Source organism: Diabrotica virgifera, chromosome 1, assembly GCF_917563875.1.
Source record: "Diabrotica virgifera virgifera chromosome 1, PGI_DIABVI_V3a".
NCBI classification, from domain to species: Eukaryota; Metazoa; Arthropoda; class Insecta; order Coleoptera; family Chrysomelidae; genus Diabrotica; species Diabrotica virgifera.
Window position 1 is genome coordinate 62,949,673 of NC_065443.1, and position 19,140 is coordinate 62,968,812.

At 32.9% G+C, this 19,140-nt stretch overlaps 2 protein-coding genes across 3 annotated transcripts in view; one reads left to right on the forward strand and one right to left on the reverse strand.

Moving 5' to 3' along the window:
• LOC114329270 (glutamate receptor ionotropic, delta-2) overlaps positions 1-16,735 on the forward strand; it is a 97,771-nt gene extending 81,036 nt beyond the window's left edge. For both annotated transcript variants that reach the window (XM_050658922.1, XM_028278308.2), the window contains exon 6: positions 16,213-16,735. In XM_050658922.1, coding sequence (XP_050514879.1) covers positions 16,213-16,693 — 481 coding nt within the window. In that variant the 3' untranslated portion in view covers positions 16,694-16,735. The remainder of the gene's footprint in view (positions 1-16,212) is intronic.
• A 1,848-nt stretch (positions 16,736-18,583) lies between these two features.
• The window catches only part of LOC114329263 (uncharacterized), a 105,049-nt gene continuing 104,492 nt past the window's right edge, over positions 18,584-19,140 (reverse strand). Inside the window, exon 14 of the mRNA XM_050660013.1 lies at positions 18,584-18,866. Within this exon, the coding sequence (XP_050515970.1) occupies positions 18,618-18,866 (249 nt within the window). The 3' untranslated portion in view covers positions 18,584-18,617. The remainder of the gene's footprint in view (positions 18,867-19,140) is intronic.

Sequence of the window (19,140 nt, forward strand, 5' to 3'; positions counted from 1 at the left end):
AGTGTAGTTTAGTACCATTTTTGGAGTCCTCGTGTTTGGCATCCTTTCAATGTGACCTCGCCATCTAAGTCTCTGTGCCTTTATCACTCATTTGAAGTTACAAGATGAAGTGATTTTTTCCAATATATCGAAAACTATTAGAGATTTTTTATTGAAAATGGACATGTGGCATTATTATGGCAGCAGTATCTTACGAAAAAACTATAGTAAAATTTGGACACCCCATAAAAATTTTATGGGGTTTTGTTCCTTTAAACCCCCCCAAGCTTTTGTGCACGTTTCAATTTAATTATTATTGTAGTACCATTTAAACACAACGTTTTAAAAACTTTTTTGCCTCTTATTGCTTTTTCGAAAAGTCAATTTTTATCGAAATATTTTGAATATTTGTCAAATCCACCACATATTTGTATATGGTTAAGTACGATTATGGAGACTTGGTAATAATATGCAGACTTATTTATGCTTTATATTTTTAGGGATATTTTGAACCATATTAAAAAAGAAGCCAGATCTCGATAAAATGTGCCTTATCGAAAAAATACAAAGAGGCAAAAAAGTTTTAAAAACATTCTGTTTAACTAATGGTACCTCAGTAATAGTTTAATTGGAACGTACACAAACATTTGGGGGGTTTAAAGGAACAAAACCCCCATAAAATTTTTATGTAGACATGTTAAAAAAGAAGTCACAACTCGATAAAAACTGCCTTATCTGAAAAATACTAAGAAACAAAAATATTGAATTTAACTAATGGTACCACAATAATAAAATTGAATTGGAACATACACAAAAGTTTGGGAGGATCTAAGGGATCAAAACCCCCATAAAATTTTTATGGGGTGCACAAATTTCACCATAATTTTTCTTTAAGATATTCCTGCCATAATACTGCCACATGTCCATTTTCAATAAAAAATCGCTAATAGTTTTCGATATAATCGAAAAAATCGATTTTCATTTTGTAATTTCAAAGGGCTGTAACTTTTTTTATGTGCATATTTGTACTAAGGTAAGTTAGGTTCATTCGAACTATTTTTGGTCCCAGAATATGTGATTTAATTTATGACGTGTATTTTTGTTACACCCTGTATATACAGCCGATTACGCACCACCTTAAAAATTGGGCATTTTTGATGTCTCGAATTTCCTAAACCTGTTGTTGCATCTAAGTGATTTTTTTATAATATTCAAGCCTAGGCCCTAGGCTATAGGTTAAGTACCTCCTTATGCTTGTCATGCACGGGGAGCTATACTGTAATATATATTATATCACATCGCACTCTATAGTAATGAGTGAGCCTGCACATATGGAACCATTTGTTTTCTGTCTGCAGGCTCACTCATTACTATAGAGAGCGATATGATATAATGTACATATATTACAGCATAGCTCCCTGTGCATGACAAGCTTAAGGAGGTAACCTATAGCCTAGGCTATAATATTATAAAAAAATCACTTAGATGAAACAACAGGTTTAGGAAATACGAGACATCAAAAATACCCCATATTTAAGGTGGTGCGTTAATTTCTTGGAGAAGTGTATTGTAATTTAATGTAAATAATGTAATATCCAATAATTGTAATTTAATATAAGATGTAATATAAGTTCCTTAAAAAATATATTTTTTATTTCCCACGACATTAGATGGATGTTCGGCAGCAAGACATTGGACCAAACTGGGACGTCCTATGAAGGCCCAATTGACGTCCACCGAACGTCCCTTCGGATGTTAAGTGGACCTCCATTGGGCGTTTGGCAACGTGGCATTTGGACCAAAATTGGACGTCCTGTTAAGGTCCAATTCACGTCCCCTAGAACGTCCGGTTAAGGTCCAATTTACTTCCGATTAAGGTCCAATTTACGTCCGATTAAGGTCCCATTTACGTCCAATTAAGGTCCAATTTACGTCCTATTAAGGTCCAATTTACGTCCGATTAAGGTCCAATTTACGTCCGATTAAGGTCCAATTTACGTCCGATTAAGGTCCCATTTACGTCCGATTAAGGTCCAATTTACGTCCTATTAAAGTCCAATTTACGTCCGGTTAAGGTCCAATTTACGTCCGATTAAGGTCCCATTTACGTCCCATTAAGGTCCAATTTACGTCCTATTAAGGTCCAATTTACGTCCGATTAAGGTCCAATTTACGTCCGATTAAGGTCCAATTTATGTCCGATTAAGGTCCAATTTACGTCCGATTAAGGTCCAATTTATGTCCGATTAAGGTCCAATTTACGTCCGATTAAGGTCCAATTTACGTCCCCTAGGACGTCCGATCAAGGTCCAAATTACGTCCGATTAAGGTCCAATATACGTCCCCTCGGACCTTAGATGGACGTCCAATGGACGTTCGGTAGCGCGACATTTGGACCAAAATAGGACGTATAAAGGACGTTCCTCGGACGAAAACGGACGTCCAATGGACGTCCCTAAAGTCCGTGAAGGACGTCCAATGGACGTCCATTGGACGTCCTTGTGCTATTAGGGTAGTGAGACAAATAAAAAGGGAGCACTGGCAGAATTGCTGCAGAAAAGAAGTATGAATATTGATCAGAGGGCAAAGAAAGGAGATGAACGAATTAATAAAAGCGAAACAGCATTAGCAGCAGATAAAGCATTTTGTAATTTAAAACTTTTATTCTCACATAGACAAATGTTTAATAGAACCACTAAAATTATGCTCTGCAATAGTTTAGTGCTTTCACAGTTTAATTACTGTGATGTAATATATGGACCAGCATTAACACAACTAGATCAGAATCGTTTGCAACGAATTCAAAATATGTGTGTCCGTTTCATTTGTGGTATCAGACGTCGAAATCCAACTTCTAAGCATCTTGCGGATCTAGGATGGTTAAATGTTAGTAACAGGCGTATTCTTCACGGATCAGTATAATTTCATAAAATAATGCTAACCAAAAAGCCCTATTATTTATATAAAAAAGTTAAAAAAAGGTCAGAAGTACATAATATTAATGTCAGATTCAAAAATAAACTTAATATACCGAAACATAAAACCTCGTTATTTCGATCTTGCTTCTCTTACAATATTGCTAATCTGTACAATATGATCCCTGAAAATTTCAAAACTTTACCCATCTCTCAATTTAAATCCAACGTAAAAAAGTCTCTATTTAATAATAGCATAAAATTAAAATTTAGATTATAAACAAGTAAATTTGGCTGCATTCGTTTGAATGATTGCAAAGTTTATTCAATAAAAATTTATTCAATAAAAATAGATAATTAGTGTTATTATCATATACGATAAATTTATTTTAGCATGTAAATAAGGTCTTTAGGTTACACTAGCATAGTAATTATTTGTATTGCGGTTACGTGGAAGAGAGCTTCTTAGCTGGTGTTTCTAGGAACATCATCTAAGAGCGAACGTCGCCTTTTGCTTTATTATAATTATTACTGTTTGTCTAGTTTGTATTTTTTTTTTGGAAAAAAGCAATAAAGTCATTATTATTATTATTATTATTATTATTATTATAAACACATTCAGAAGGAAACAAGGGCAGACTACTTCCGATTTCTATTTGCTAAAGGCGACGATAATGAACCACCAACAACTGAAGTTACGACAAACGAAGAAATAAACATTGAGGAGGGAGAGGTAAAGGAAGCATTAAGAAAATTAAAAGATAAAAAATCTCCAGGAGCCAGGAGAGGACAGAATATCGAACGAACTCCTAACGTACGGAGGACAAGATCTAACTAAACAACTATTAAAACTAATATAAAAATAATAGAACAAAACAGAATACCACAAGAATGAAGATCAAGCACCTTAATACCTCTCTTAAAAGGAGACAAATCGGACCCGGGGAATTACAGAGGAATTAACTTATTAAACACAACATTAAAATTAGCAACCAAAGTGATAACAAACAAATTCACTCAAAAAAATTTAGTTCGTAATATTGATTAACAGTGATTACTGAATAGTATTACGTTGTCACAACAATTTAATTTGTTGTTTCAACGAACTTTTAGACATTGACGAATGTATTTGGTTATTGTCACAATTATTGAATAATAATTGTGAGAATAACTAGAGTACATTTATCAATAACACTCAATTTATTCAGCCAATAACTTAGTTTCGTATATTTAATAAATACTGTTAATTCTGACAGCAACTCACGTTCTTGATTTCGTAGATGACAAGCAATTACCTTGGTTTATCGTGAAAACGTACAGATTTCATTAAAACAATGTACAAATGTTGTTAATATAGAGTAATATATAATTATTGAATAGATGTAAATTGATTGTTGTGACAACGAATGCATTAATCAATCTACTACTGCATTTAATACCCACAATCAATGCGTTCATTGTGACAATAATAGTTGTTGAGACAATAAATGTTTTGCTTGACCATTTAAAACTTAACGGCTTTTCCTTATCGTGATACCCCTAGCTTCTCTGTGTTACCAAAGTGCCGAATGATAATTGCATTTCGTTTTCAAGTGTAGTCAGGCACGTAGCCAGGAAATGTGCTTGAGGGGGGTCCAAACACAACTAAAATTTTTTGTTAGATTAGAATTAGAATAGTTCAGAATAAATTTTAGCTACATATGAAAAATTTGGAAAAAGTATTTTAATATTTTAAAAATTGAAATTTGTTGTTATTTTCTCATTTCATTAAAAATATTTTAAAATTTAATAAAAATGTTAACCATGTAAAACTTACATTTTTAAAATTTTTCAAATTACTTTTACTAAGTGTTTACCACATTACCAAGATAGGTATAACATCTATATCACGACAATTTCACCCTAGTAAGTTGTTTTTAGTACCTAATTTCACTGTATCTTTAATATCATTTTAGCGTCCCTGATTATGTTAGTGACTAGTAGTGACTACCTACTAGGGAAATATAGGATTAAGTAGAAAATAGTACATCTGGTTTTCTATTCAGCTGCCTACCCAATAATTTTTGGTAATTTGATATATATCTGGCTTTAATTCAACGTTTCAATGAACGGATCAAAGAGCCAATAAACCGAGTCTTTCGTTTCTCATCTTGTTTCTGGGTAAAGTTTTTACTCGCTTCATTGTTAAGAACAAACGTTCTACACTGGCGGTTGTGACGGGGGTGGTTGCCAAAATTGTAAGGAATTTGTAAATGTTTGGAAAAAAATCCTTATTACAATGTTTCATTACGCGGAGATTTTCGGTATTTGTTTCCAAAAGATGATATTGTATTACAGCTTTTCGTAAATTTGATTTTTAAGTTGATCCAAACACTGAAAACAGAAATAATCCTAGTAAAAATAATGATAATTTCGTTAACTTTTTCAAAAATAATAATAATAACTTGGGAATACACTTGCTGCCTTGAATCTAAAGCCGAGGCAGTTTGGGAGGGGTCCGAACCCCATGGACCCCTCCCTTGGCTACGTGCCTGAGTGTAGTCCGTAGTACAAGGAAGTTTTTGTGTGTCTATTATCGTGAAATTTCGGTCGAATTCTTTTTAAATGTATTAATTTTTTTCGAATCCTGAGAAAACTAATTATTATTTTTGAAAATTTTAATGCAAAATAAAATATTACAGTATTATCGAGGATCTGAAGTCTCTGAGAACCTCTATAATGATTATTTTAATAAGTCACAGGGGCGAAAAAGAGAAAATTTAGTATGATTTTTAATTTCAAATAGGCATACCATTCAACAGAAACTTTTTATTTATTCTAACTTTCTGCCCTCAGTAATAATGTAATATTTTATTCTGCGTTTAAATTTTTCAAAAATACTTATTAGTTTTCTCAGAATTCCAAAAAAAAATGAATGCGTTTAAAAGAATTCGATCGAAATTTTGCACCTGCGCTCTCAAAAAGGATTAAAGTGTTATACATTTTTGGATTCACTATTTCAAACGCTTTTAAATAAGCTGTCACATGACGTACTTTCCCATTAAAAAAAATCAAAGTTACGCCGCGCCTGTCACCTGAAGTGGGATCGTGTAAAGTTCGAAACATTGATGTTATAATATACTTTGATTATTTTAAAAATCGACCTGTCCGAGCGTTTTGCTCATGTGCTAAAAATAAACAAGTTAATAAGGGGTGGGGGGAGTATAACACTTATTCCAGTACACTGTATAAGTGAAATCATATGAAAAATCACACAGTGTAAAGTCCTTTAGGTTAAGGACAAAAAAGGGGGATTTAAAAAATTATTATTAATCAATTAATATCATATATTTATATTGGGCTATTGCATTCAGTAACTATTAATATAAAATACGTTTATAGTAGGAATGAACGAAACTGATTGTAAGAATGAATAGAATTGCTTGTAAGAAAAACCGTATTTATTGTGGGAATGAACGGAATTAATTGTAACAATAAACGTAAATAATTATTGTAGAAATAAACGAGATACGTTAGGAGAAATAACACTGTTATTGACACAACGAATAGTCTTCGTCGGTCAATTAACGACGTTGTTGTTTCAATAAATATTGTTCGTTGATTCAGTGAACCGAGTTCGTAATATCAATAAATAGTGTTCGTTGACTCAGTGAACAGAGCTCGTAATACCAATAAAGTGATATTATGGTATACATAATGAATGTTCATCCATTCAATAAACGTATACTCCAGGCTGTGGGTGAAAAATAGGTTGATTTCAGGATATAATTAAGGAATTTTTGAAACCTATCAGGTGTTGTCAAGGACGATGCCAGAAATAACTTCTACTAAAATGTGACCAAAAATATTGTGAACTTTTTTTTCTATTGCGATTTTCATTTGTTAAATTTGCAATTTTTAAAGATTTTTAATTTTGCAGCTTAGGATATTGATTCTAGAGAAAAACTTTTTAAGATAAAGTTGTAGTAAATTAAAAAACCTACAATTTAAGCTATGGTAAGTTTAATTTCGTTTATTGGTTATTGCAAAACAGCCTGCGAAATGTCCAAAATGGCCGTTTTTTACAATTGCGTTATTTATTGTACAAATAATTTTTTTTATTTTTTAAAGCTTTAAAATGAAGATCTTTCAATTCCAAACATAAAAAAAAAATTTAAGGCCGGATTAACGAATTTGTTGCTTAGATATTATAAATTGTTTATCCCAAGAGGTCAAATGTCGAAGGCTATAACTTTTTGAAAAAAAATCGTAGAGAGTTAACGAAACATCCAATCTCCTTTTAAAGAGTTATGTTTTCAGATCCTGATGTAAATAAATGCGTAAAACATTTTTAAACCACTAATTTTTGGGTTTGAAAATAAGGGGGCATATTTCGTTATAAACATTTAGAGCTGAAGTGGCCCTGTACATCCTATGAGTTTTTAACTTACAGATTATTGTTGCTGAAGATGAAACGAAGATATATAAAAAAATAAAAAATTTCTACGGCTAACTGAAGCCGAGCTAAATGTTGGGTTTGGAAATAAGGGGGCAAATTTCGTTATAAACATTTAGAGCTGAAGCGGCCCTGTACACCCCATGAGTTTCTAACTTACAGATTATTGTTGCTGAAGACGAAGCGAAGATTCATAAAAAAATAAAAATTTTCTACAACCAACTGAAGCCGAGATAATTGTGTCTTTTTTCTTAAATCGTAGTGCCTTTATTTATAACAATTAAGAAATTATTTTACAGTCATTGACTAAAGAAAGACTTATATAATCTTAAAATTAAAATTATTATAAAATATAGTTACATTTAATTATTAAAAATTATTTTTAAAATCGGTGCTTTTACGAGCGGCCGAATTTTGCAAATCGCCCGGCTCGCTTCCAATCCGCGCGCTCGGAAAATTTTTACGAAGTTGTATTAAATTTTGACCGAAAACAATTTAATAATATTACCATTATAATATACAGTCTATTTACCACTGTATTTGTTTTTCTTGATTAACTTTTATATGTGAAATCTCATTTCTGAAGAAATAATATTACAAAAATGATACATATATTTATATGAAATATATAACTATATTTTTAATTTTTTCATTGTTATATAAATATAATCATAATAATGTTACTTCTTATTATACAATATAAAACTTTTTCTTCTTGTAGTGACTATCCGTTTTGGATATTGGCGACCATCATGGCAATCTGTATTTGCACACTAAATCGGTACTGCTGCTCTAAAAAGATTTGTAGCTGTTGTGTTGAACGACGTACGTTAATTCTCTAGCAAGGTAATCCTTCGCCTTCCTGGTTCTCAGTTTCCAAATGGGGTTTGCCAAATTGCCATGATGGTCGCCAACATCCAAAACGGATAGTCACTACAAAAAGAAAAAGTTTTATATTGTATAATAAGAAGTAACATTATTATTATTATATTTATATAACAATGAAAAAATTAAAAATATAGTTATATATTTCATATATAATATTATCATTTTTGTAATATTATTTGTCAGAAATGAGATTTCACATATAAAAGTTTATCAAGAAAACAAATACAGTGGTAAATAGACTGTACATTATAATGGGAATATTATTAAATGGTTTTCGGTCAAAATTTAATACAAGTTACGTAAAAATTTTCCGAGCGCCCGGATTTGAAGCGAGCCGGGCAATTTGCAAAATTCGGCCGCTCGCAAAAGCACCGAATTTAAAAATAATTTTTAATAATTAAGTGTAACTATATTTTATAATAATTTTTATTTTAAGATAATATAAGTCTTTTTTTAGTCAATGACTGTAAAATAATTTCTTAATTCTTATAAATAAAGACACTACGATTTAAGAAAAACGAAACAATTATCTCGACTTCAGTTGGTTGTAGAAAATTTTTATTTTTTTATGAATCTTCGCTTCGTCTTCAGCAACAATAACCTGTAAGTTAGAAACTCATGGGATGTACAGCGCCGCTTCAGCTCTAAATGTTTATAACGAAATTTGCTCCCTTATTTTCAAACCCAACATTTAGCTCGGCTTCAGTTAGCCGTAGAAATTTTTTATTTTTTTATGTATCTTCGTTTCATCTTCAGCAACAATAATCTGTAAGTTAAAAAGTCATAGGATTTACAGGGCCGCTTCAGCTCTAAATGTTTATAACGAAATTTGCCCCCTTATTTTCAAACCCAAAAATTTGAGGTTTAAAAATGTTTTACGCATTTTTCTACATCATAATATGGAAACATAACTCTTTAGAAGGAGATTGGATGTTTCACCAACTCTCTACGATTTTTTTTCAAAAAGTTATAGCCTTCGACATTTGACCTCTTGGGATAAACAATTTAAAATATCTAAGCAACAAATTCGTTAATCCGGCCCTACAATTTTTTTTATGTTTGGAATTGAAAGATCTTAATTTTAAAGATTTAAAAAATAAAAAAAATTATTTGTACAATAAATAAGGCAATTGTTAAAAACGGCCATTTTGGACATTTCGCGGGCTGTTTTGCAATAACGAATAAACGAAATTAAACTTACCATAGCTCAAATTGTAGGTTTTTTAATTTACTACAACTTTCTATTAAAATTTTTTCTCTAAAGTCAATATCTTAGGCTGCAAAATTAAAAATCTTTAAAAATTGCAAATTTAACAATTGAAAATCGCAATAAAAAAAAAGCTCACAATATTTTTGGTCACATTTTAGTAGAAGTTATTCCTGGCATCGTCCTTTACAACATCTGATTGGTTTCAAAAATTCCTGAATTATATCACGTTTTTTCACGCACAGCCTGGGGTAGTAATACATTGGCTCAACAAACGAAAATAATGAATTGATGAACATCGTTTTGTTGTCCCAATAAAACGAAGAATTGGACAAATTTTAAGTATTGCGTTTGTTGTCTGAATTAACATTTTTATTGATATTACGTACCTTTTTCGTTGAGCGTTGAATAAAATTATACCATTAGCAGAAGAAAAACAAGGTTTTATGTCGGGAAGGTCATGCACTGACGCTATATTTATAATGAGGCAAGTTCATGAGAAATCGTTGGAATAAAACAAAATGGCATATTTATGTTCCGTGGACTTAAGAAAGCATTTGACAGGGTCACATTAAAGAACGTTATCCATTTGTTATACTCGAGAGAGGTACCTCTACGAATACTTAAAACGATCGAAAACATCTACCAGAACAACACAATAAAAGTAAAAGTAGAAGATGAACCTACTGACCTAATTGAAGCCGGCAATGGGATACAGACAGGGGCATTCCTTGAATCCTTTATTGTTCAACCTGATCATGGACGAAATAATAAAAAAAAGTAAGAACTAAAAAAGGATACTAAATGAGAGAAAAACAACTTAAAATATTCTTTTATGCAGACGATGCAATACTAATCTCTCAAAGTGAAGATGATTTACAACGTATACTGCACCAATTTAACATAACCGCCAGAAACTTTAACATGTTAATTTCCTCAAAGAAGACAAAATGCATGGGGCAGATCCAATAAGATGTAAATTGGAGCTGGAAGATCAGATATTAGAACAAGTGATGGAGTTTAAATACCTAGGCATCACACTATATAGCTAAGGAAGGCCCGAAACAGAAGTGAAAGATCAAGCGAATATAGCAAACAGAGCCGCAAGTTGCCTGAATGACACAATATGGAGAAATAAAAATATCAAAAATAAATGAATGGCAGAATTTACAAACCAGTCATCAGACCAATAATGACATACGCGGCAGAAACACGACCCGAAACAGAGAGGACAAAAAGATTGCTCGAAACAGCGGAGATGAAAACCCGTCGAAAAATCAATGGTAAGACTCTATGGAACAGAGCTAGAAGTACAGATTTACGACGGAGATGCAAGGTGGATAACATTAATAACTGGGTAAGAAACAGAAGAATAGAATGGAATGACCACATAAGCTTAATGGCAACCAATAGGGTAGTCAGGACAGCGAGAGACGGTTCCCCAATATGAAGACGATCAGTGGGAAGACCACGAAAACGATGGAACGACAACTTACTAGAGGCACATTGAAAAAGCAGACAGAGTAATCTCTGTACAAAAAGAAGAAGGAGATGAGAAGCATCCGATCTTGAGCACCCTGAATCCAGTTGTGCTGGGTGCGCTTTTGATGTCGTCCAACCACCTTGTTGGAGGATGTCCTCGATTACGGTAAATATTGTGTCTAGGTCTCCATTCTAAAATTTTACTTGTCCATCTTCCATCTTTGAATCTGGCAACATGTCCCGCCCAGTTCCATTTCAGCATTTTAATTTTTTGAACAGCGTCCGTAATACTAGTTTTTCTCCTAAATATTCTATTTGTAATAGCTGCTACAAAATATTGACATCATTAATCAGACAAAGACTCTCAAAATACATTAAAACTATAATAGGAGACTACCAGCAGGGATTTAGAGAGGGAAGGTCAACAATAGACGCAATACACATAGTCACACAGTCAATTGAGAAGTGTTCCGAACATGATATCGACTTACACATCCTTTTCAAAGATTTCAAGAAAGCATTTGACAGCTTAATAAAACTCGACCTAAAGACAGTTTTATATTATGCTATTTTCACGCTAGGCAAGAGCCATGCAAGACAGATCACGCTACTGCGCATGCCCACGCGCTATTTCCATGCAATTACTGTGCTAGACGAAAAATTAAAACATGTTCTATTTTTCATGCTATTTTGATGCAAGTCCTGTCAAAATTCATGTTGCCAATATGACAAAATTTATAGTTTAGAAAAAAACTTAACCTTATTGTGTTAATTTAAATGGTATTTATCGGATGTAATAATTTGTGATTTATATTTGAATATATTTAATTATGGACTGAAATTTCCAAGTGAAATATCTAAAGTTAATATTTTGATATATTTCTTCTATTGGCAACAATGAAAGTGGTATCTAAAATTGCACAGAAATAGCTCTGATGTAAAAAGGCCAGGCTAGGCAAGAGATATGCCATATGCCATGCAAGACGGACTTGGATAGCCTTGATGTAAAGCTGCTTTAATAGAAGACATGAAAAACCTAGATACCCAATGAAACTTATAAAGCTTAGGAAAATGACAATGGAAGTATCGACGGCGGCAATAATAGCAGATGATGGCATATTAAAAATATAGAAATAGCAACTAGAGTACGACAGGGCGACTCTAGATCAATGTCACTATTTAATGTCGCTATATTAAGAACAATAAGAGCTACTCAGTGGCGGCTCGTGACCTCAGTATACGGGTAGGCCACACATATAGTGTATAATATAATATGTACAGACGTATATAGATACAGGGTGTTTGGTAAATAAGGGGCCATAGCTTAACCTTATATTCCTAAGCTTAAAATTGGTCGATTTAAGCTAATTTACCTTAGTACCAAAGTTGATAATAACCGAAATACATGGTGTCAAACTTAAACTTTTATTTTATTTATTCTTGAATATTTCCTGACAAACATGGGATATCAACACGAAATTTGGTAAGCGGGGTTTTTTTGGGATGAGAAATCTAAATTTTCTACCAAAAATGATGTATTAGAGGGCGCTACGTACGCTTTTCAGCGCTCATTTAATACGTTCAATTTTTTTATCTCCCACCCCACGCCACGTAGTTTTTGAATCAACATTTTTATTCTCTTAATATTTTTACTTAAAAAGGTAAACTACATTCATCTCGCTAAGCTCAACTGTTTTCGAGATAAACGTATTTTAAATCTGCGATACAACATAATTTTTGCATATCATTGTAGTTAGACCCGAAAAATAAACTTGAAACCATAATAATTGTGCCAGTTCTCATATTTATGTCATTGCATCGCAAACTCCATTTGATGAAGTTTGAGATACATTTTTGTAAATTTTTATCATTTATTTTTCGGGTGTAACTACAATGATATGCAAAAATTATGTTGCCTCGCAGATTTAAAATGCGTTTATCTCGAAAACGGTTGAGTTTAGCGAGATGAATGTAGTATACATTTTTTAACTAAAAATATTAATAGAATAACATTTTTGATTTAAAAAGTATGTAGAGTGAGTAATAAAAAAATTTAACCTATTAAATGAGCGCTGAAAGGCGTATGTGGCGCCCTCTGGATAATACATCATTTTTGGTGGCGAATTTAGATTTCTCGTCCCAAAAAATCCCCGTTTACCAAATTTTGTGTTATTGTCCCATGTCTGTTAGGAAATATTCAAGAATAAATAAAATAAAAAGTTTTAATTTTGACACCCTGTATTTCGGTTAATATCAACTTTCGTACTAAGGTAAGTTAGCTCAAATAGACATATTTTAACCTCGGGAATCTAGTGTTAAGCTATGGCCCATTCTTTACCAAACACTCTGTATAAAATGTGTCGCATTTAAGATGAAGACACCCTTATATTTCGGCTATCAAAATAAATACAGATTTGAAATTTTGCAGTTATTCATTTTGATGGTTTACATTTTTTAAGATAGTCAACTGAAATTTAGATTTTACACGCGGCTTATTGCGAATTCACAAAAAGGACAAATTTTTAATATTTTGTTTCGCGTTTGAGATATCGCAAAAAGTTATTTGGAAAAATTGTTAGAAATATTATTCTAACCCCACATACCAAATCTCATGACAAAATTCGAACTTTTCGTTTCTTTTCAGAATTTGGTAGTCAGGATCCTAAAATATGCAATTGGCAGTCCCGAGAGGCAGCTCGGCACAACCAATGTCAAAGGCTCAAAAAAATCTAGCCTACCTATAGCCCGAAAATATTATTGAAAATGCTCGCCACCACGGCCAGTCAAGCGACAATACAGCGCTGTGCTTAGCGTAAAGAGTGAGACAAATGCGAATTCTCTTCGGCTATTTTTAAAAGCGCCTGCCCTAGGGTAGAGCCTTCGCGTCGTAGTAGTGCTACGCTACGGGAAGCGTACAATAATTATTACAACTTCGGAGATGAATTAAAAAGTAGCTTTGTTTTATTTTAGAGTTTTAGATACTTAGGTATTGTATCAAAATTTATAAATTACAGTTTTGAAATAAGTGATTTATATTAATAAAAAATGTATTATTGTACATTTGAAGAGGTTAGGCGGCGCCTACCTTGCCTACCCTGACGGGCCGCCCCTGGAGCTACTTAAATAAAAGATACAATTATATCGATGTCGCAACTTGTGGCGTACTCTAATGACATAGCTTTGATTAGCAGAAACCCAAACATTTTAATGGAAGAATTTGCGAAGTGCAAGGAAGCATCTAAGACGGGTTTTACAATAAATCAAAATAAAACAAAATACCTAATATTCTAATAAAATACAGGCAATGTGACAAGGTTGAGTAATATTGGCGAATATGAGTTAGAAAAGGTACTCTTGGGGTCTCTTCTCTTGGTACACTTTAAATACCTTGGGGTCTCAGTTAATGGGACTAGAGACAGAAGCATAGTAATTAATAAATGGATCCTGGCAGGAAACAAAACCTACTGGAGATACAACAACTGCCTCAAAGATAAGAGGCGTACTCAGAATACCAAACTGAAAATTTGCAGATCAGTAATCACATAGACCAGTAGACCAGTAATCATATATGGTGCTGAAGTGATGTGCTTGACACGGAAAGATGAAGAAAAATTGAGAATTCTAGAGAGAAAATCATTCGGAGTATTGGAGAGAGCCACTAAACTTAGGTATGTAATGGTGAATTTACAAAACTGATTAGAAACATGAAACTTTTGAAATGGGAAGACATCGTCAGATGTATCAAGGCACAGAGACTCAGATGGATGGGACATGTAGAAAAAAGAAATCCAGAACAATCAAAAAAATTACCAAGTGAAGACCAGTATCAGACAGATCACGAGGAAGACCGAAAACGAGATGGGAGAACCAGATAATTGCAGACCTTAAGAAGATGGGCGTTAGAGAATGGACAACAATAGTCCAAAAACAGGAATGAATGGAGAAATATTATAGAAGACATTAAGTCTCACAACCAATTATAAAACCAAATGTTTGCTAATGCGGACTGATTCCCCGCGACAAATGAATCGAAAGAGCTCAAACAGGGCGCCAATCACTCCGCTAGGAGTACAGATGCCCTGATGATGAGTGTATTTGAAACTCAGTCTCTGAGGGATATATTCAACATTAACTTCTCCATTGCGATGTAAAGCGTTATATCAATAATCATTATTTTTTATGTAAATTATTACCCTTTCATGTTGTAGCAAGTTTGCTACACTCCCTATTCCCTATTTTTTATAAATATACTTATGTACATACAGGGTGTTTGGTAATAAATGGGCCATATCTTAACCTTAGATTTCTGAGCTTAAAATAGGTCGATTTAAGCTAATTTATCTTAATACGAAAGTTGATAATAAGCGAAATACAGGATGTCAAACTTTTATTTTATTTATTTTTTAATATTTCCTGACAGGCATGGGATAACAACACTAAATTTAGTAAGTGGTCTAGTAAGTAAGTAAAATTATATATTACCCAGAGGGCGCCACATACGTCTTTGAGCGCTCATTTAATACGTTCAATTTTTTATCCCCCATTCTATATAATTTTAAAATCAAAACTTTTATTCCACTATTATTTTTACTTAAAAAAGGTATACTATATTCATCTCGCTAAGCTCAACCGTTTTTGAGATAAACGCATTTAAAATCTACGATGCAAAATTCAATTTTTTGCATTTCATTGTAGTTACTAAAGACCGTTTGACATATCCTTGACATACTTTTGCTATTGGTGTAAGGCGGATTTGCTATTTTAGTGCAATTTTTGGATTCTCCAATACTTTCTATGTAAATAATAAACTCTTCATTCGTAAAGATAAAGTCATTAGTTTCCAAGATATTTGAAATTTAAAACGAAATGGTATAATACATAAATAAAAAAGAACTGTGCCGTTTCATTTTTAACTTAAAATATCTCGAAAACTAATGACTTTATCGTTATGAATGAAGAGTACATTATTTACATACAAAGTATTGGCGAATATAAAAACTATGCTGAAATAGCAATTCCGTAAGTGGCGTAGAATTTGGGAAGGATGGGTGTATTAAGTGCCGTACAAGCATGCTATTTAGGGTGGCAGTAAATAAAATTAAGATAGCTATGATGGTAACCAACATTCTGATAGGACATGGTACATGAAGAAGAAGAAACATTCACTTTCATCTGTCGTACGCCTCTGGTAGTAGCCAGGAACGTTTGTTTAATATAATTTAGTAGGGTATATAGTACCAATTATGACAAGGATATGTCAAAAGACAGTAAAAGACAGATACAATAAAGAAATTTTTTTATTTTAGTATCCAGAGATTAGTGGAAGGAGGTATTGTGCAATTCAAATTGAGAGAAAACCTCCCAGATGCAGAAATATGTCCCTTAAATTTAGGAAGTACTGAAAGGAAACTCAGAAATACCGATCTCCTTCTTACTTACTACATAGTATGTGGAGGATTGGCTGTTGCTACATGTGTGTTTCTCATGGAGATATTATGGAGGAAGTGGGTGAAGCATTATCACTTAAGAAAACAACACGTTACAACGACAAACTGGTTTGAGGTACATAATAATATGAAAAAACCGAAGAACTTTTTCTCGGAGAATATCACTCCACCACCGTCTTATCAAACGTTGTTTAAGCCTCCGTTTTCGTTCGTAGAAGAGGGAGGCTACAAGAAACAAATTAATGGGAGAGATTATTGGATTGTTGATAAAAAGAATGGCTTTAGGCAAATGATACCACTGCGCACACCGTCTGCTTTGCTTTTTCAGTTTTCGAATTAATGCACTTTTGTGAAAAACTAAAAAATAAACTATTTTGATGTATGCATTGCTGTTTTTTATGTCTACTACTCCATTTACTTACGTTTTTTCCTCCAAATTCCTAACATGTCAAAGAAAAAAGTGATATTGTGCAGATGTGTGCTTTTGCTCAGGGGCGAGTTTCACCCCTTCTAGAGGGTGAAAAAATATACGTTCAAAGTATGTCCGGAAATGGATAAACTGACTAATTCTAAGCAACTTTTGTTCTATAGCGTTTTTTCACTAAGTGAATACTCTTAGAGTTATTTGCGAGTGAACGTGTTCAGTTTTCAACAACAAAAAAAATACATTTTTAGAAGGTTTTTCGCAAATAACTTAAACAGTAAGTATTTTATAGGAAAAATATTCTTAGGAAAAATATAGCTAATAAAAAAGTGTAAAAATGGTTTATGTATGAGCTCTCAAGACCCAGTGGAAGCAGGGTTGTAGCTAATAAAAAATTGGGTCATACTCGTCAAATTCCATATCGAATATTTTAACGTGAAATAACCAAAAGATGAAGCACCTTTTGGGGAAAATTCATTACAACTTATTTAAAGTGTTTAAAAAAGTTACCCTCAAAATAAAGTTGGGCCCTTTTTTTGTTAAAAAAATCGTGAATATCACCCCCTAATTAGCATCCCAAATGAAATTTATTGTTTCCGCTTTGCAAGTTGCTTTACTCATGTATTGTTTATATGATCTGCAAGTTTCATAGATTCAAAGTGCCTATTTTTAAAGTACTGTAGTTGAATGGGCTTGAAAGAGTCACGAAGTGCCTGTTTTTAAAGTACTGTAGTGGAATGGGCTTGAACGAATTACTAATCACTAGTGTATGCAAATTATAGACATCCATATAACCAGTTTTTGTCTTACAGAAAAACAAAAAATTCGAAATATTCAGAATGGCAAAACCTACATTTTTTTTATTCTTTGAGATTTTTGGTGTCACTAATAATTTTTATTTCGAAAAAAAAATCACTTTTTTCAAAATTTTAAAATGAACAAAATTTTCTTTTTCAAAAATAAGCACTTTAAACTGACGAAACTTACAGATCATATTTATAACTCTTTTCGGCACATCGGATTGAAATTTGAACCACCAAATTTTTGCTACATTTTGCGCAGTACAGTGGTCCACAAAATGAACCAATTACTAATCTATTTTTATCAAGTTACACCTACGCAAGAGGTTTGTATTACTTATTCCCTCTGTCCCTAAGTATGTATAATAATTAATTGGTAAAATTCGCACGGTTTAGTTATCAGCCAAACGCAAATGGTTATCAGTTGTTTCTAAAGCGGGCTAAACACTTTCGGCGAAGTTATTTCGCCAAAGTTGACCGAAGTCCGAAGTACCCTCTCTACACACTCGTTCTACTTCGCGAGGAAGTGCGATACCGACAAAGATCCCTTTGACTCGGACGCGCCAGACCGACAGAGAATGGAAGTAGATCGAAGTGAGACAAAGTTACACAAGGTGGCCGTCTACACTCTCGCCGAAGTCAATAGAGGTTCAACAAGTACGAGAGTGTAGACGGCCACCTTGTGTAGTTTTTGTCTCACTTCGTTCTACTTACATTGGAGTGGAGCCCGCTTTTTTCATATCGCGAAGAGATGAACAGTATATTTATTAAGTATAGTAACTTGTAAAGTTAAAAAAATATACCTTAGTGCATAAACGCTATAAAACAAAAGTTACTTAGAACTAGTCAGTTTATCCATTTCCGGAATTATTTTGAACGTATATTTTTCACCCCCGAGAAGGGGTGAAACTCACCCCCAGAGCAAAAGCACAAATCGGCACAATATCACTTTTTCTGTTTGTAAATTTTTAAATTGGTTTAAGCTTGTATTAATACAAATAAAAAATAGTTTCTAACTGTGTATTAAATAATATCGCCTACTATATCGCTAATACAACAATAATCATTGTTAACACTGGAAAACAAGCCATTCTTCCATAAATGGTATTTGCGGAGCCCTTTGGTTGTGGGTCAACTGGTATGTATTTATTCTGAGTGGCAATCACATCATCATTGAGAATTGTGTGCACATCTTTCGCCCAAAGGTAATCCAGATGATTAAACCGTCTATCTTGGACTAATTGTAACTTCACAACGTTGGGTAACTCCTTGGACAACCTTTCTACGTCCTGGAATAGACAAAATAACATATTTAATACATTTTTAATACAGCTCAAATAAAAAAATAGTAATCTGCCTGTAGTGTAGTGATATGACACTCTGTTTAATTAATATAAAATAAGTTATACTCCTAATTTTGAGTAACCTTATTATTGTTTTAATTCGAATTACCTTACGGAGTATATGGAAGAATTCTGACATTACAAAAAACACTAAATTACGCCTTGTTCGAGCGTTAATATTTCCTATCGCCACCTACGCTTCAGAGACTTGGACCATCAA